Source organism: Peromyscus californicus, unplaced genomic scaffold (assembly GCF_007827085.1).
Source record: "Peromyscus californicus insignis strain IS unplaced genomic scaffold, ASM782708v3 Scaffold_3__1_contigs__length_106647218, whole genome shotgun sequence".
Taxonomy (NCBI): Eukaryota; Metazoa; Chordata; class Mammalia; order Rodentia; family Cricetidae; genus Peromyscus; species Peromyscus californicus.
The window spans coordinates 25,311,790-25,327,267 of NW_026294551.1; the positions used below are offsets into that span (position 1 = coordinate 25,311,790).

Here is a 15,478-nt window from a genome sequence, read left to right on the forward strand (position 1 = left end):
AAAAGAAGAGGAGAGGGATGAAGGAAGGAAGGCAGAAGGCATGCAGGAAAAACTGGCTGGAAAGATGGCTGGAAGAATGGATAAGTGGGACAGGATGGAAGAAAGGATGACTGAAGGATGGGCAAACCCAGAGGAGCCCTATCGGTACACAGCCAGAGTCATGGCACAGTAGACAGGTAGTGGGGACACAAAAGGACAGAGACTAGGATCCTTAGCCAGCTGCTTGTAACACCACTCACCAATGAAGGGAATGGAAGCCAAGGAGTCTTCTGTAGTGGCCAAAGGGGCCACCTTCCGGCCTGGGCGTTCCCCTCTGGTCTCTGGCTCTGGGGACTCATCACCAAATCCAAGGTTCATCTGCCTTGCAGGGGTCAGCTGGACCTTGCGACCTGTTGGAGGCTTCTGCCTCAGGACCACCTCATCACGGTGATCCTCTGTGGGAGGCTCCAGGGTTCGAGTACTAGGTTCTGGCCGGACGACTCTAGGTGGTTCAGAGGCCTCTGGTGGGAATGGTGCAGGAGATTGGGCCAAGTTGAAGGTGGGGAGTCCCCCAAAAGGTGAGTCCCGGAAGGAGAGAGCATGCAGGAGACCAGTCCGGCGCTGGAATGATGGGCTATAGCTCCGATATCCGATGTACCCAATGTCATCCAGACCCTGCAGGCCAGACGGGGGAGGGGCCTGGGACCCTGGAAGGTCCCGAGAAGGGCAAGCAGAGGTTCGGGCAGACGGACGCTGGGGAGCCCAACCACAGCGTTCAAGGCGAGGTGACACCAGCGCTCCGGGTCCCAGTGCTTCAGCAGAGCGGGTAGCCCGGCTCAGGTAATCGTCTGAGCGAGCTCGGTGCCAACCCTCCTGGCCCAGCTGGCTCAAGGCATCCTGGGAGGTGGAGCAGGGCCATGGGTGGTGGGCAGTCACATCCTCCAACCGGTCCTGGGAGGCACTGCGGGCCCGGGGTGGCATGGCTGGGCACCGTCTCTCCCCCGCCCTGCGGGGTATCTGATTTGACAGCCAGTGCGACAGAGCCTGCTGGCACTCCAGTCTGCTGGGGAGCACCCGGCTACCGGGCTCTGGGAAGGCACGCGGCGTCCGGGACTCTGAAGGGTGGTGGGCAAAGGCACCAGGGCTTGGGCGGGGCTGGCTCATCCCCAATAAAGAGTTGTCCAGTTGGGCACGGGTGGCAGATGGGACACGGGACCCTGGGTCACTCCAGGCAGCAGGACTCCGGGGATCCGTGGGCAGTGCCGAGATGGGCTCAGGCACCATAGTGGCCCAGGCAGAGGCCCGGGTTGGCGGGGCATAGGACTTCCGTGGGTAGCAGAGCGGAGGTGGTTCTGGGATGCTGCGGGCCTCTCCAGAATACGGCTCGTTGCCCTTCAGGTAGGCATCCTGGGAGTAGGCCTGACCGGAAACAGAGGAACAGAACCGTGACCAGACTGGACTCAGGACAGAAATGAGACAACCCTAGGATGCCAAAGTCCTCAGAAGGGAATGGAAGGGAGATATCCTTAAGTAGGGGCATCCTGAGTGGATGAGTATATGCTCCAAGGAGAGTCCTGAGGGAGGACAAAGAAATAAGACTCCCTCTCTCTCTCTCTCTCTCTCTCTCTCTCTCTCTCTCTCTCTCTCTCTCTCTCTCTCAAGAAATAGCCAGATTTCTCTAAGATTTATAACAAGGACAGCCTTTAGCCACAAACATTCCAACATCTGTTTGCTAGGGGCCTCCCCCATCCTGTCCTCTGCCGCCTACTGTTCCTTTATGTCCCAGCGATGCCCACAGCCCCTGGAGTACACTGGGAAATGGGGCAGAAATCTGTCAAAGTGGAAGAAGACAGTAGAAAGCTGGCTAAGGGGTGTGTCCAAGGAGGGGTGGCCTGGGGGTGGGCAGAGGCTGGAAGAGCCCACTGCCCCTTTAATACAGGGTGGTATGAGCTGGGCCCCAGGGCTTGAGCCTTGGGATGAACATGACCACTTCGTGCTCCCCAGTAGCCAGCTTAGAGAAGGGGCTGGACTGGCGAAGGGGCCTTGGGCCACCTCCGGCCACCCCTAGGCCTGGAATTTGGCACGGGCTGCTAAAGCTGACGCTGCAGTGCTGAAGAGGGACAGAGCTGGCGCCCCAGGCTCAGCCTAAAAAGGAGGCAGCCCCCCAGGGACAGCAGTCTTGTGTCCCTGGCCCAGCCCAGCGCTAGCTGAGCTGAGGGGGGACTGTCTCAGGATGAAGAAGCAAAGGGCGGTGGGGAGGGTGAGCCCAGACACACAACATACTACAACCGCATCACAGAGATGGCAAAATACACACCCTGACACACACATACAGCACACACAATGAAATACACAAACAACTACCCCTCCAGCCCCAAACACAAACATCATGTGACAAGGACCAGCTAACCACACCCCCGCACACTCGGCCCCTCCAGCCTGGCATACTGGGCCAGCAACACATACCTCTCCCCTCCTGCCATCCTGCCGGCTCCCGGGGCTCCCAGCATCACGGTGGTGGAGGCAGCATCCCGCCAACCCGTGCCTGCTACCCTGCTGCCTCTCACCACAGCCCCTGCCCTGCTGATTTGGGTCCCTCAGTCCCCTCAGTCAGCCCTCCCTGAAGCTCCCCTCTTCCCCACCCGGCTCTCTTTCGGCTGCCTGGCGGTAGGAGGAGGGAGGATGGGTGTGGAGGGGACTCGCCGCGGTCGGTGGTGGCGTCAGCAGCTGCCGCCGCCCGATTGGCCTCCCAGCCTTAGCTCCCAACCACAGGAATGCCTGGGCCCCACCCTCAGGCTGGCTGGAGATGGCGGGGTAGTGGAAGCTCCCAGATGTTGACATCTGGGGCTGGCAGCCCACTTGGGCTCTGAGTCTGGCAGAGTTCAAGACTGCTGCCCTTGCCACCCCTTGGATCTGAGAGCTGGACTGAGCCCGAGTACCCCAGGGTCATGTCCTGCTACTCTCTCATAAGTGGCCTCGCCTCAAGTCTGGCATACAGGCAAGCGCTTTAAGACTTGGGGTGAGCCATCCACGTCTCTCCTTTTCATCTCCAGGAAGAGCAAGGGGACATCTGAGGGTCAGGAATGGAGGTTCCCAGGGAGGCATCATGCCAAGTGTGGCCCTGTCATTATAGTGACAGAGCCACAGCCAGAGCCAGCACAGCAGCGCCGAGCCTCTGGGGGCTTGGCCCTCAGCCCATCCTCTGAGGGGCAGCGACCTAAGGAACAAGCAAGCTGGCATCTGGATAGGATTCAGGAGACCGAGAGCAGGGCACTCGGCAACAGGGAGTGTTCCAGGCTCCAGGCACGGGTCTTTGGCTTTACTTTACACAACACATATGGGACGTGCCTTTTGGGTGGCACCCTCCCTATCATGTTCTGGGTGTGCTGAGGCACTGGGGATGATGGATTCAGAATTTCTATCCCCATGTGTCTGAATCTGGGGTCGGGTGATATCACTAAGCATAGGCGCCTGAGAGGGGCTGCAGCATGCTGTGACGGTTCTGGGCTGCATTGCGATAGCACGCTAGTGTGTGTTTATGTCACAGCAGCACAGAATCCAGATGTGTGCAGCCTTTGTGTGACGAGACCGAGGTGCGAGTGGGATCTTGCTCTGGGCTCCCCAGGCGTTGTGGTACACTGGCCTGGAGAGTGAACCATGGTGACACAGAAACAGAGAGAGGACCTGTCAGCCTGGGCCTGCAATGCTGTGTGTCTTCTATGGAGCTGAGTCATACAGTGCTACGCAAGGGTGAGTGTCCTGATCTATACTAAGTGGTATCTGTGACTGTGGGATGTGTTGAAAGGCAGTGTTGGGTGTGTGCATGTATGGACCCATCTACAGAGCCATGTTCCCTCAGGCCAAGTGGGTAGGGGGTGCAGGGAGCAGGCATCTCTCACAGGAGCAGACAAGAACATGCCAGGCTGGCAGGGCCCGCTGGGCCACCCTTTCAGACACCCTGGCAGGAATCCGGCCTACCAAGGCCAGCACCTCCTGCCTCCCTAGCACAGAGCAGCCTAGAGTGAGGCAAGAAGCAGCCCCAGCCCAGGGATGGGCCTGGAAGCCCCAGTTGAGCAACAAAAGGCAATTTCCTCCTCTTTTCTCCCACAGGGGCCCAGAGGACCGTGCTGGGCCCAGGCCCTCCATGCAGACTGAGGGACTCACCAGCTGGAGGATGTCCTCATCCTTGGGCATGATGGAGAGCTCCAGGGTGTCATCACTGCAGAGACAGGGAGAGAGTCAAGCCAGAGGTGACAGAGTCTGGGGGAGAGGGATCCAGTTGCGGGGCCCAGGCTGGGGGAGGGGAGTCTGCATGCTACCCTGGAAGGAAGAAGGTCAAGTGCTCACCTGTTCTGGATCAGACCTATGACCTGGGAGTATGTCTTCCCAATGACGCTCTCCCCATTCACCTTCACCAGCCGGTCTCCTAGGGACAAGGAGTGGGACCACATGTGAGAGTCCAAAGCAGAGGGTGGACGGTACCCCTGTACCAAGCATGAACGACAGTGAGAGGAGAGGAACTTCCTCAGCGTCTGCGTTCAAGAACCCCAACCCAGTTAGAAGGAAAGGGAGTCCCAGAGGAGTGTGTTAAACCACTGGCAAGGCTTACCTGTGCGAAGCCCCGCCCTGTGGGCGGGGCCACCATCCTTCACATTCTTCACAAAGATGGTGTCCATGGGCTCCAGGCGGTGCCGAGGGGAGGGTCCTGGTGGGCATCAGCCAGGTTAGCTGGGGGTGGCTGCTGAAGGCCACACCCATGCACAGCTACACACACAGGGGACACACACTCAGAGGATGATCACATACAGACACAAGCATGCAATGACCCGCACTTCCACAGGACCTATGCCCACAGCCACACAAGGTCCCACAACAGAAGGACACCACCAAGGACACATAAAGAGCTGCCCACAGCCATGAGCTGAGTCCCTATCCTGTGCTAGAAGCCAGGCTACACAGGATGTGTACGCACAGCCTTGCCCTTCCAGAGTTCACCGTCAAGCAGACATCACATACAATGAACAAGACAAGGGAAGGGTGCCGTATGGGAGGCCCCTACGGGGCCCACAAGACAGTTCAGTAGGGAAAGACGTTTGCATGGTCTGAATTCAATCCCTGAAACCCACATAAAGGTGGAAGGAGAAGCCGGGCGGTGGGGGCGCACGCCTATAATCCCAGCACTCAGGAGGCAGAGGCAAGTGGATCTCTGTGAGTTCGAAGCCAGTCTGGTCTACAGCGAGATCCAGGACAGACACCAGAACTACACAGAGAAACCTTGTCTCGAAAAAAACAAAAAAACAAAAAACAAAACAAAAGGTGGAAGGAGGGAGCGAACTCCACCAAGTCGTGCTCTGATCTCTGAACACTCGGCATGGTACACTCTGGCATTAACCGAGCACACACACTGATAATGTTCAGTCCTTATCGGGGCTGGAGAGGTTAAGAGCACTGGCTGCTCTTGCACAGGGCCTGGGTTTGGTTCCCAGCACCCACGTGGCAGCTTACAACTGCCTGTAACTCTAGTTCCAGGGAATCTGATGACCTCTTCTAACATACTCAGGCTCCTGCACACACATGGTGCAGAAACATACATACACCCAAAGGTAAAATATTTTTTTTAAATGCACCTATCAAGTCTTGAAGATGCAAGCTGTGGGAGACCTCACATGTATGAGAGATGACGTAACACAGGACCAGAGAGATACCCAATATGTCTCCTGCCCTTCTTCCTTCTCCAGGGTCAGGGGCTCCAGGCAGAAGCCTGAGAGTCCTGGGATGGGCACAGGATGATACTAACTCCATCACTTGCCAACAAGACTCCCCCACTGGAGCCTGTGCTGGGACAGTGGCACGAGAACCCAGGAGAATCATGTCCCCATGGCTGCCCACAGACAGAGGCAGGAAAGCTGCCTATTTGGGGAGTTCAACTTTAAATACTTGGGGAGCTTGAGAGCCAGCAAAGGACCCTTAAGATAGCAAAGGTAGGCCGGGCTGTGGTGGCACACCCTTTTAATCCCAACAATCAGGAACTCTCTGAGTTGAGGCCTGCCTGGTCTACAGGGTGAGTTCCAGGACAGCCAAGGCTGCACAGAGAAACCCTGTCTCGAAAACAAACAAACAAAAAGACAGCAAAGGTGACAATCAGGTGAGTTAGGCTCACTTCTAAGACACACCTTAGGGCCCCACTATTCCTTCCGGGACCTCACTGTCCACTGTCCACCCACAAGATGAACCCATGCTCAGTATGCCCCAACCCTGATCCACAGGCCCCGTTGCCTTAGCCTAGACTTTTTTCTGGGAGAAAGTAGTGGGAGGGGTGGACCAGATGGGGATCTGTCACCCAGAGTACTTAGCATCAGATGGCTGTGGGAGCGACAGGCCCATAGGACGACACCCACCGTGAGAGGGAAAAAAACGGGGAGGGAGAACAGAATGAGGAGGAGATGCCTGGAGCCAGCTTAGCCAGGAACAGAGAGGAGAAAGACCAGACAGGGACAAGCAGAGGGTGGGGCCCACTGGGTGCCGGAGAGACTGAAGCCCGGCCCCACCCCAGCTCCACCCCCTTTACCTCCTCCTCCTCCTCCTCGGCCTCGGCCTCCATTCTCTTCCTCCTGCAGGGAACAGAGAGATGGGTGTGGCACCTGTGCAGCCCCGGCAGCATCAGCAGCATGCTGCACCCGAGCAACCCTGCCGAGCCATCCCCCCTCCAACCCTTGTCTCCTTCCAACGGGCCAACAGCAAGGAGATGGGAGAGTTGTCAGAGCAGTCCCGGGTCCGAGCAAGTCTCCCAGTAATACATCCACCTGTCAATTCGCAGACCTGTCAATCCCACCACACTAGCATCCCAGGCTTCCAAGAACATCCATTCTACCAGGGATCCATGCCCTCTTCCCCTAGGGAGGCTGCAGCCCAGGGGAGGAGGTCCCCATCACACAGGCAGAGGAGCCAGGAGGACAAAGATAAGTAGCCTGAAAGTGTAAACAGGGCTATCTCGCTCAGAGACTGGGCTGGGAGGTCCGATTAGCAGGGGGAGGGGTGCACACTTGGGGCTGCATGTGCTGAGCCAACACCAGCAAGTCGCAGAAGTCAGACTATAGCATTCTGGTCTGCAAAGGAAGAAGAGGGGGGCAGGAAAGGTTCTCTGATAAGCAGAAGTGGGTGTCAGGCAAGGAGCAGGATTCTTGCAGCTACCCACAGGGGTGAGGGAGAGCTGCTGGGAGGGCCGGGGTCCATCTTGGGGAAGGCATTGGCACTGGAGAAGAACCAGAAGAAGGACAGAGACAGGCCGAGCCAGCAACTATAACATCTCAGAGTTGACAGGACCTTAAGGGTCACACTGCTGTGTCCTCCCTCTCCCCACCCGCACCCCCCATTCAGCAGCAGGACTAGGACCCAAACTCAGGACTCACTGGTGGCCCAGTCAGGTTAAGGTGGGCCAGGAAAGTTGCGGAGTGCTCTTGGAGCCCCGGCCTCTGCCCAGTTCCCCGTGGGAGGTGCATGCCCACTGATGTGAGCTGACAGCATGGGCAGCGGGTGGCAGAGGCAGACAGATGCATTTAGACAGCTAAGCTCACTGCAGGCTCCCAGGCAGAGCACTCTAGCCTCCTACTGCCTCAGGAGGAGAGCTTCTCTCAGGCTGGGGCAGGTTCTAGAAAGGGAGGGAGCGATCCTGGCTTGTCTTGCCCCAGAGTTGGCCAGTGGCCCATGAGAAAGAGAGCCCACCAGGCTAGACCACGGTCTCTGTCACTGCCACTTCTCCACAGTGTCCTGAGAGAAGGTGGCAGGAGCTAGAAAGGAGGAAAGGAAGGAGGAGGGTTTCCAGGAGAGACGGGGCTGGTGCCCTTGGTCACCTGACGCTTAGGCATAGTCACAGCCAATGACAGTGATGGTCCTGGTGTCAAAGATTCATACACATGTGAAAGCCGTAAAGCATGTGACAGACATGTACACACACCACAAACCTACAGACACCACACACACACACACACACACACACACACACACACACACACACACACGATACACATAGGCACACACAGGTGCAGAGACATACAGAGAAACCTAATGCTTTGGTGTGTGGCAGGTGGGGTCAAGGTACCCAAGCGATAATCCCCCAACAGTTGTGCAGGCTGATCCAGCCTTGGGGGCAGGAGAGAGAGGGGTTCATAACTTTAATAGAAATCTGTCTCCTCTGCAGGAAGGGAGGTTGGGAACCCGGTTGCTGCCTGGCTACCTGCCTGTCTTCCACACTCTTTGCTTTCAGGGACCCTCTCTCCAGCTGCTGGCCTTGTACTGGCCTGAGAAGTTCTGGATCTATGATTCAGAGAGCCTCAGGCATCTGAATTAGGGCTGGAAAGCTCTTAGGGGTCAAGGCAATAGTAACCCTCAGGAGAAACTCAGTCACAGAGGGGTGAGATGGCGCTAAATCCACAATGACCAAATCCACAACACAGGATTGAGTTAGGATTAGGAGCCGGGGGCCATTGGACCCCTCCCCCAGGACTCTTTCCAGGAAATAAGTGGGGGGGGGGTGTCCCTGACCCCTCGGCCAGGGCATGGAAAGAGCTGATCCAGGTCAAGATCCAGTGGACAAGTGAACAAGGAGCCCCTTACCCAAAATGATCATTCCCTTTCTAGAGACTCTGTGTGTGTGTGTGTGTGTGTGTGTGTCTGTCTGTGTCTGTGTGTGTGTCTCTGTGTGTGTCTGTCTGTCTGTCTGTCTGTGTGTTTGTGTGTGTGTCTGTGTGTGTGTTGCACACGCGCATGCAGCTCTGCATGTACTGACTTCTCACCTCTACATCCCCTTGACAAGACCCATTCCAGAAGTTAGGGAGTTTGTCCACAGTCACAGAGCAGGAGTCCTAGGCACAGTGGGCACTGCGTCCTTACAGCTCTCCTCTTACACAGTTCGGAAGGGAGTCAGGCTGGACCCCTCGAGGGACTCCTCTGGCAGGCAAGCTCCCGCACCACCATCACCACCACCACCACCACCCCCGTCCCCTCCCTCCCCGCAGAGTGGCCAGGCACTGGCCAGCCGGACGTACCTTCAGGCTGCAGTGCACAGCTGACTCGGGTGGGTACACGATGAAGTGACGCAGGGTGAAGCCAAAGCCATCCTGGAGACTTTTACGCAGCAGCAGTGTCCTCGGCCCCTGCCAGGGGAGGGGGCGCCGAGAAGAGCAGCCATCTCGTGGGCCCAGGGGAAGCTGCAGGAGCACAGGGAAACAGACGGATGAACATCGAGTAGCCTATGCTCATGGCTCCGCACCTGCCTCCAGCTGCCTAGGAGCCTCGGACCTGAAAGGGACCACCATCATCCACAACCACAGCGTCCAGGTCCCTTCTGGGCCCTGACCCTTTCACCCTACCCTTCCTCTCTCACTCTTCGAAGCCTGACAGCTTCTTCCCTCTGAGTTTCTCCTTCAGTCTCCTCATGGTACCATGGTCTCCCTGGAAATTGAGCTAATACATACTTACTGTGTGCCAGACACTGCACACACAGCTTTTCTGCACAGAAGTTGTGCATAAAACTATTGCACATCCTCACACATACACTGAAATGCATGAACACACTCAAACACACATACAACATATGCAGACATACCACAAACAGGAACACAAACAAATGTGCACACATAAGCTGGACCGTGATGGTGCACGCCTTTAATTCCAGCACTCAGGAGGCAGAGGCAGGCAGATCTCTGAGTTCAAGGCCAGCTTGGTCTACAGAGTGAGTTTCAGGACAGCCAAGGCTATATAGAGAAACTCTGTCCCGAAAAGCCAAAAATAAACAAATAAATAAATGATAAAATAAAAAATAATAATAAATGTGCATACAGGCAGACTCACAGAACCATATGTTTGCACCATGCAGGCACACTGGCATGGGCACAGGCACACATAACCAGTCTTGCATACACACATGCACACAGCACAGAGCCACATGTCTGCACAGACTGGCACAAAAATGCACTCTCCAACAGCATGGGATCAAAAGCCCCAACTGGACACCAGGCCACCAAAGGGACTTGCTGAGGTTGCAGAGCTGAGCCCAAAGGCCAGGCTGGTTCACCGGAAAGGCAGATGGCAGATACTGCCCTCCGTCCATCCTGCCAGAATGCTTGGGATTCCCCTGGATGTCACGGCAGGTTATCCAAAGAAAAGAGTTGAGGGGGCCATGTAGGACCACATCTGGAGCAGGAGGCAAGAGATGACAGACAGAGAAGACTGTCTTGAGTGTCTTTGGACATGCAGATAAACAGCCAGTAACGAGTATGAGACAAATTGTATGCAGAGAGGCTGACAGAAGGGACTGGTGCCGGGCAACAGGCTGAGAGAAAAGCAAGAAGCCTTCAGCAAAGCCTCAGACCCCCACAGCCATTGGGCAGCCTGAGCTAGCATTTGCCTCTGATCCAAAGTCCTCAGGATGCCAAAAGCTTCCCCCAGCTCCTTCAACAGGCCTCCACCCTTGCTCCTCCTTAGCCCTGGCAGGAACCTGAAGAGATGAAAGGCCCAGGTGGTATGGACCGTGGAAGTCCATCAGACCTGGTGTAAGGAGCTCCTTGGATTGGGAAGCTGCCCTTCAGCTAGCTGAAGAAAGCTCCCAGACACCTGACCGCACAGGGATGCTAAGAGGCCCCGCTGAGAACCTGTCCACCCCTGCTCACCTGGTCAACAGAAGGAGAGCATGTGAGGTTGCTCAGCCAGGAGGCTTAGCTGCCATCCAGCAGGTTTAGGGGAGAGCGCAGATTCTCGAATCCCAAATAAATAAAAGAAAAACGAGATCGACACACTAGGTTTGCGGACTGTAGTCTCAGGGAACAGAATCAGGTGGAAGACAGAAAAGAGCTGAATGAGGCTCCAGAAAAGGAGACATTCCACAGACTGAAAAACTACAAGGGGTTAGGTCATGAGCTCTCCATTCCCAGAAGGGTCCAAGCAAGACCTAGACTACTCCTGGTCCCAGTCCTTACCAGGGACCCAGTGATGTCCCCTCAGCTCCATCTACTTGTGGTTACACCCTGGCCTCTTCCACGAGCCCTACATTCATAGGGTTCAAGGAGCCTGGAGAACATTCACTGGAAATTCCTTGAGATTTGAACACACCCCCTCCCTGATTTCCCTGATAGGAAAGATGATCTCATGGGTCCCCAGTGCCTCTCCCACAGAACCCCTGTTCCCCCTCTAGTGCGGGCTGCCCTCCTTCCCACTCCCACCCAGGCTCAGAGCTGAGGGTGTTTGCAGGGCCCATTGCTGTGCTGGTGCTCTGGATTAAGGTTTAAGCCACCAGCTGCCCCAGTGATGTGAAGCGGCTGGGACAGGTCCCCACATGTTCCCCTCCCCTCCCCCTACACACACACACATCCTGCCTAGAGCTGCCAGCTGCCTGGGGTGCCACTCCCTGAGGGGACCTGCTTGTAATCCAGGACAGTGGGTATGCCTTTCTCCCACTGGTCTCTCCTCACCCCAGGCCAACAGCCCCCCCTTCTCACTTATCTAGGCCTCCTCACTTCCTCTGTCTTTCCTTCCAGGTCCAGTCTCCTACTCCTTCCAATTAGTCTCTTGAGAATGTCAGTACCCCGACCTCAGACACACACACACATCCCTATCAGAAGAGGAGACTCCACAGACCCAGTCAGGGCTGGCTGCTCCCCTGTGGGAAGTTCTTTCAGACTTAGCCTCAATCCCTCATGTTACCTTATATGCAGGTTTCTCCCCTCTGACAACACTGAGTCTAGCTTTCCTCTTGAGGGCGAGAGGTGCAAGATACAGAAGCAGACAGAGAGATCCAGCATTGAGAGCTAGGAGACGAAGTACAGTACAGCTCAGCTCCCCTAACTCTGTCTTTCTGACACAGGCCCACAGACAGGATAGAGAGGGGCCACAGGCATGGGTGATTAAGCCCTCCTGGCTAGAATCTATTTACAATCACTCTCACCCTCTTGTCTGAAAACAAAGAGACATCCAGAAACACCAACTGTTGTTTTTTGTTTGTTTGTTTGTTTGTTTTTTAAAAAAGGGCCAACAGCCCAGGGAACACATCAGGCAGACGTGACCACTCGATGGATTGGTCACATCAGTATGATCCGCACCCCCCCCCCCAGCCTACCCCAGCATAAAGAGGTCATTGCAGAGAACACAGTATTGAGGCTGGGCATGGCGCCCACTGTGACTCACGCCTACCAGCCCGGCAGATCCCGAACATCAGAAATACTACCCCCAGCTCGGCCACTGCCCGCCCTGGAAATCACCCGCTGCCTGCTGGGGGCCATTCTGTCACCTCAGCTTCCTCTGGCCACTAAGAAACCCTTATGTGCCTCTGTGTCAGCGTCTCTGCTAGTAGGAAAGAAGACAGGAAAACAGAGTGGCACCCACTGTTCGGGTTAGGGACCCTATGCCTAGCTCTTACTGGGTCTCTGCCAGCCTAGATTCCTAGATATGCCAGCGACTCCTCCAGTCATCAGCCCCCATTCCATCCTTCCACTACCTGTAAACCAGGAGTACTGAGTTCACAGGTGCCATTACCCACACTCCAGGTTCCATCCAGCGCCCTTGGGAAAGCTCCCACACAAACGCTGCCACCTCACCCCGACTCTCAACCTTCTCACGCACACACTCCCCACTGCAAGGATGTCCGCCTGGGAATGCAGGACTCTCTGAGCTTGAGAGGGGGTCACCCGAGCGCTCACAGCCCCTGACATCCAGCTCCCGCCCGGCTCCAAAGCTGTTTGTTGCTCACCCTGGCCGGACGCAGCCCGGGTGCTTGGCCGTCGCTGTGGCTCAGACAGGGCAGCCAGAGGCAGCGCGGCTCCGGGGCGCTGCAGTCCACGCCGACGGCGCGCTCCCAGCGCCAGCCCCCGACGCCCGCGCGCTCCACGCGCCAAACAGCGCTGCCCACCAGCACGGCCTGCGGGGACCCCCGAGCGCGGCCACCGTCGCGGCCCCGGCGCGCACCGGGCCTGGCTTCTGGAGGGGGACGCGCCGTGCGGGACTCGGCGGCTCGGCGCCCGGCGGGGGACGTCCTCGGACCCCCGCGCGGCAGGCGGAGCCCAGGGGTTCCAGTCCGCCCCCCAGAGCCGCGGGCTCGAGGCCCCGAGGCCCCGAGGGGGCGGCCGGCCCGCGCGGACGGTGGCAGGACGGCTGGAGTGGGGCCGCGCCTCCCGCGCCGCCCGGGTGAAGGCGCCCGCCAGAGCCGGGCAGGGACACGCCGGCAAGTCGTTGGGACAGACGCCTCCCCCTCCGGGGCGGCCCCGGCGCCGCGCCAGCTCACCCTCCGCCCCACGCCAGAGGCTTTGAGCGGTCCCTGCTCAGGCACAGCACACACCGACGACACCATGCAAACACAAGGATTCACACTGCCAGGCGATCACACTATGTGCCCACTGGCTTCACATTCCCGCAGAAACATGTTCTAGCTGTGTGCCTCACAGCATCCCGTCCACTTGTTCCCCGGGGACACGCTGTCCTCACAGACCTCAGTGTGGATATCACACCTTTGGACATCCTCCCATGCAAACATCCCTACCCCACGGGGAACACAAGCAAGCACAGCCTTTGAAGGTGTGCCAGACCCTTACAGCCCCCACAGAGATGCCCATTTAACCACATACAAGCAGACTGGTGACAAGCATGCACCGCTCAGCACTGCTTGCTTCAGGACACTGTGCTCTTCAAGCAGCCGGCACACCGCCAGCTCAGAGTGAGGTGTGACAGAGTGTAAGATGCACCCTAAGGTACAGAGAGAGACCCCAGTCCGGTCTCCCAAAGGAAACATGTTCATTCCTCTTCCCCAGGAGCCTTGCCCATGAACTCTGGCGTCACCAAGCTAAGAGGAGGCTCCAAGCTTTTCACTCCCCCTCTGCCACTTCCAGAATATGAGTGAGATGGGAAGCTGGCTCTCCAGGCCCCATTCTTTGCCCCAGCAGAGGCAGGGCAGGCAATGGCCCTGGCCGGTCTGTATTCTCCACTGTCATTCATACCCTGTTCATGAAGGCATTTGTCACTACAACCCCGCTATGGAACAGTTTATGCACAGAGAGGGAAATGCCCAGCACAAGGGGACACAAGCCCAGAGCCCACCTAAGGGGGAGAGCCACAGGGCTGGCGGGCTTTCAAACACTCACTTGCCAGGAGGGTGGCTCATGCGAGAGGCAGCTACAGAAAGGCATAGAAGAGGAGGAAGGGAGAGAGAGAGGGAGCGGGTGGGCAGGATGGCGGGAAGGAAGAACAGAGGAGGAAGGGTGAGGGTGAGGCCCAGGGTGGGGGGGCCCGAGTCAGCCAGGGAATGGTTTTGTTCTTCTGTTTCCTGTTTGCTGCTTGTGGGGCCCATGCAGGAGCTGGACCCCCACCTCCACCCTGCGGAAGCCCAACGGGAAGAGCAAGGCTGCCCTGAGCTGAGTCAGGACTCAGAGAGAGCAGGAAAGGACCAGTCAGGAACGGCGGGGCAGCCAGGGACAGTGAAACTTTCTGCATGTCTCCCAGTGGAGAACTCTGGATCCGACCATCCTGCCCTGCTCACCTTGTTACTTCCTCCCAAAAGCTGTACCTTCATAGACCAAGTGGCCATCTGCCAAGATGTCTTCAGCCATGTTGACTCTGGGGCCCAAAGTAGAGGGCAGACACAAAGATGTCCTTGACTCCATCAGGCCTCCTCACTAAGTCCTTCCAGGGGCCTAACTGCCACCTTACGTAGCCCTATCTGTCCTGGAACTTGAGACATAGACCAGGATAGCCTGATCCACCTACCTCTGCTTCTGCCACCCTGTCAGGCTTTTTTTTTTTTTTTTTTTTTTTTTTTTGGTATTTATGTGTGTGTTCATGAGGGCACGCATGCCACTTCCCTAGGAGGTCACAGGGAAATCTCCAGTGTAAACCTTTGCATTCATTCCCCTTTGTGGCTTCTACATAGACTCCGAGGGTTGGAACCCAAATACCAGACTTGTGTGGCTAGCCTTTCCATGCTAAGCCATCTCCCTAGCCCCCAACTGCCTTTTCAATCTTGCTGCAAGCCCAGGCCTTACATTTAAGCAGAGTTTCTTCATTCTTTTTACCCCATGGGCCTCTCATGGCTGACCAATGATGAGGGTCTGATTGAGACTTGGAGTGGTCTGGGTGTTATAGAAAGGGCAGAGGCATGTGACATTGTGTCCAGGCCTACAGAGACCTTGAAAGAGACCAGAATCTCCGAGGTCCACTTTCTGTCTTTTAACCTGGCAGATGTGGAAAAGGTTGCCTCAGCAGACAGACTCGGAGAGAAGAGACAGGTGGGGAGGGTGGGTGGGTGGGTGTGGTGCACACAGTAGAGCCTCAAAGGTGGGCCACAGCTAGAAATGATCTTCCAGGCCTGGGGAGCCAGCTCTCTCCTGTTTCCTCTGGGAAAGGAATGTGGGGTGGGCCCCAGAGCCCAAGGGGGAGGGGCAAGCCTGGGAAATACCAGGCGTTGCTGAGATTCTATTCCAAGCCTTCCTGCCCAGTGTGTCCTCCCCCCACACCCTGCCCG

At 56.9% G+C, this 15,478-nt stretch overlaps 1 protein-coding gene and 1 long non-coding RNA gene across 6 annotated transcripts in view; one reads left to right on the forward strand and one right to left on the reverse strand.

Moving 5' to 3' along the window:
- The window catches only part of Arhgap23 (Rho GTPase activating protein 23), a 105,619-nt gene that overhangs the window by 53,274 nt on the left and 36,867 nt on the right, over positions 1-15,478 (reverse strand). Inside the window, exons 1-7 of one of the 5 annotated variants that reach the window (XM_052755628.1) lie at positions 12,719-12,877; positions 9,024-9,185; positions 6,547-6,590; positions 4,589-4,686; positions 4,327-4,405; positions 4,144-4,198; positions 240-1,398 (exon numbers count right to left, since the gene is read on the reverse strand). In XM_052755628.1, coding sequence (XP_052611588.1) covers positions 240-1,398; positions 4,144-4,198; positions 4,327-4,405; positions 4,589-4,655 — 1,360 coding nt within the window. In that variant the 5' untranslated portion in view covers positions 4,656-4,686; positions 6,547-6,590; positions 9,024-9,185; positions 12,719-12,877. Of the gene's footprint in view, positions 1-239; positions 1,399-4,143; positions 4,199-4,326; positions 4,406-4,588; positions 4,687-6,546; positions 6,591-9,023; positions 9,186-12,718; positions 12,878-15,478 lie in introns of those variants that run through there. The other 4 variants (XM_052755629.1, XM_052755627.1, XM_052755632.1 and 1 more) reach the window with 4 other exon arrangements.
- Positions 2,273-4,197, forward strand: LOC128121217 (uncharacterized). Its single transcript, XR_008222116.1, has 3 exons — positions 2,273-2,998; positions 3,530-3,729; positions 4,090-4,197. It is a non-coding gene; the product is annotated as an uncharacterized LOC128121217 (long non-coding RNA).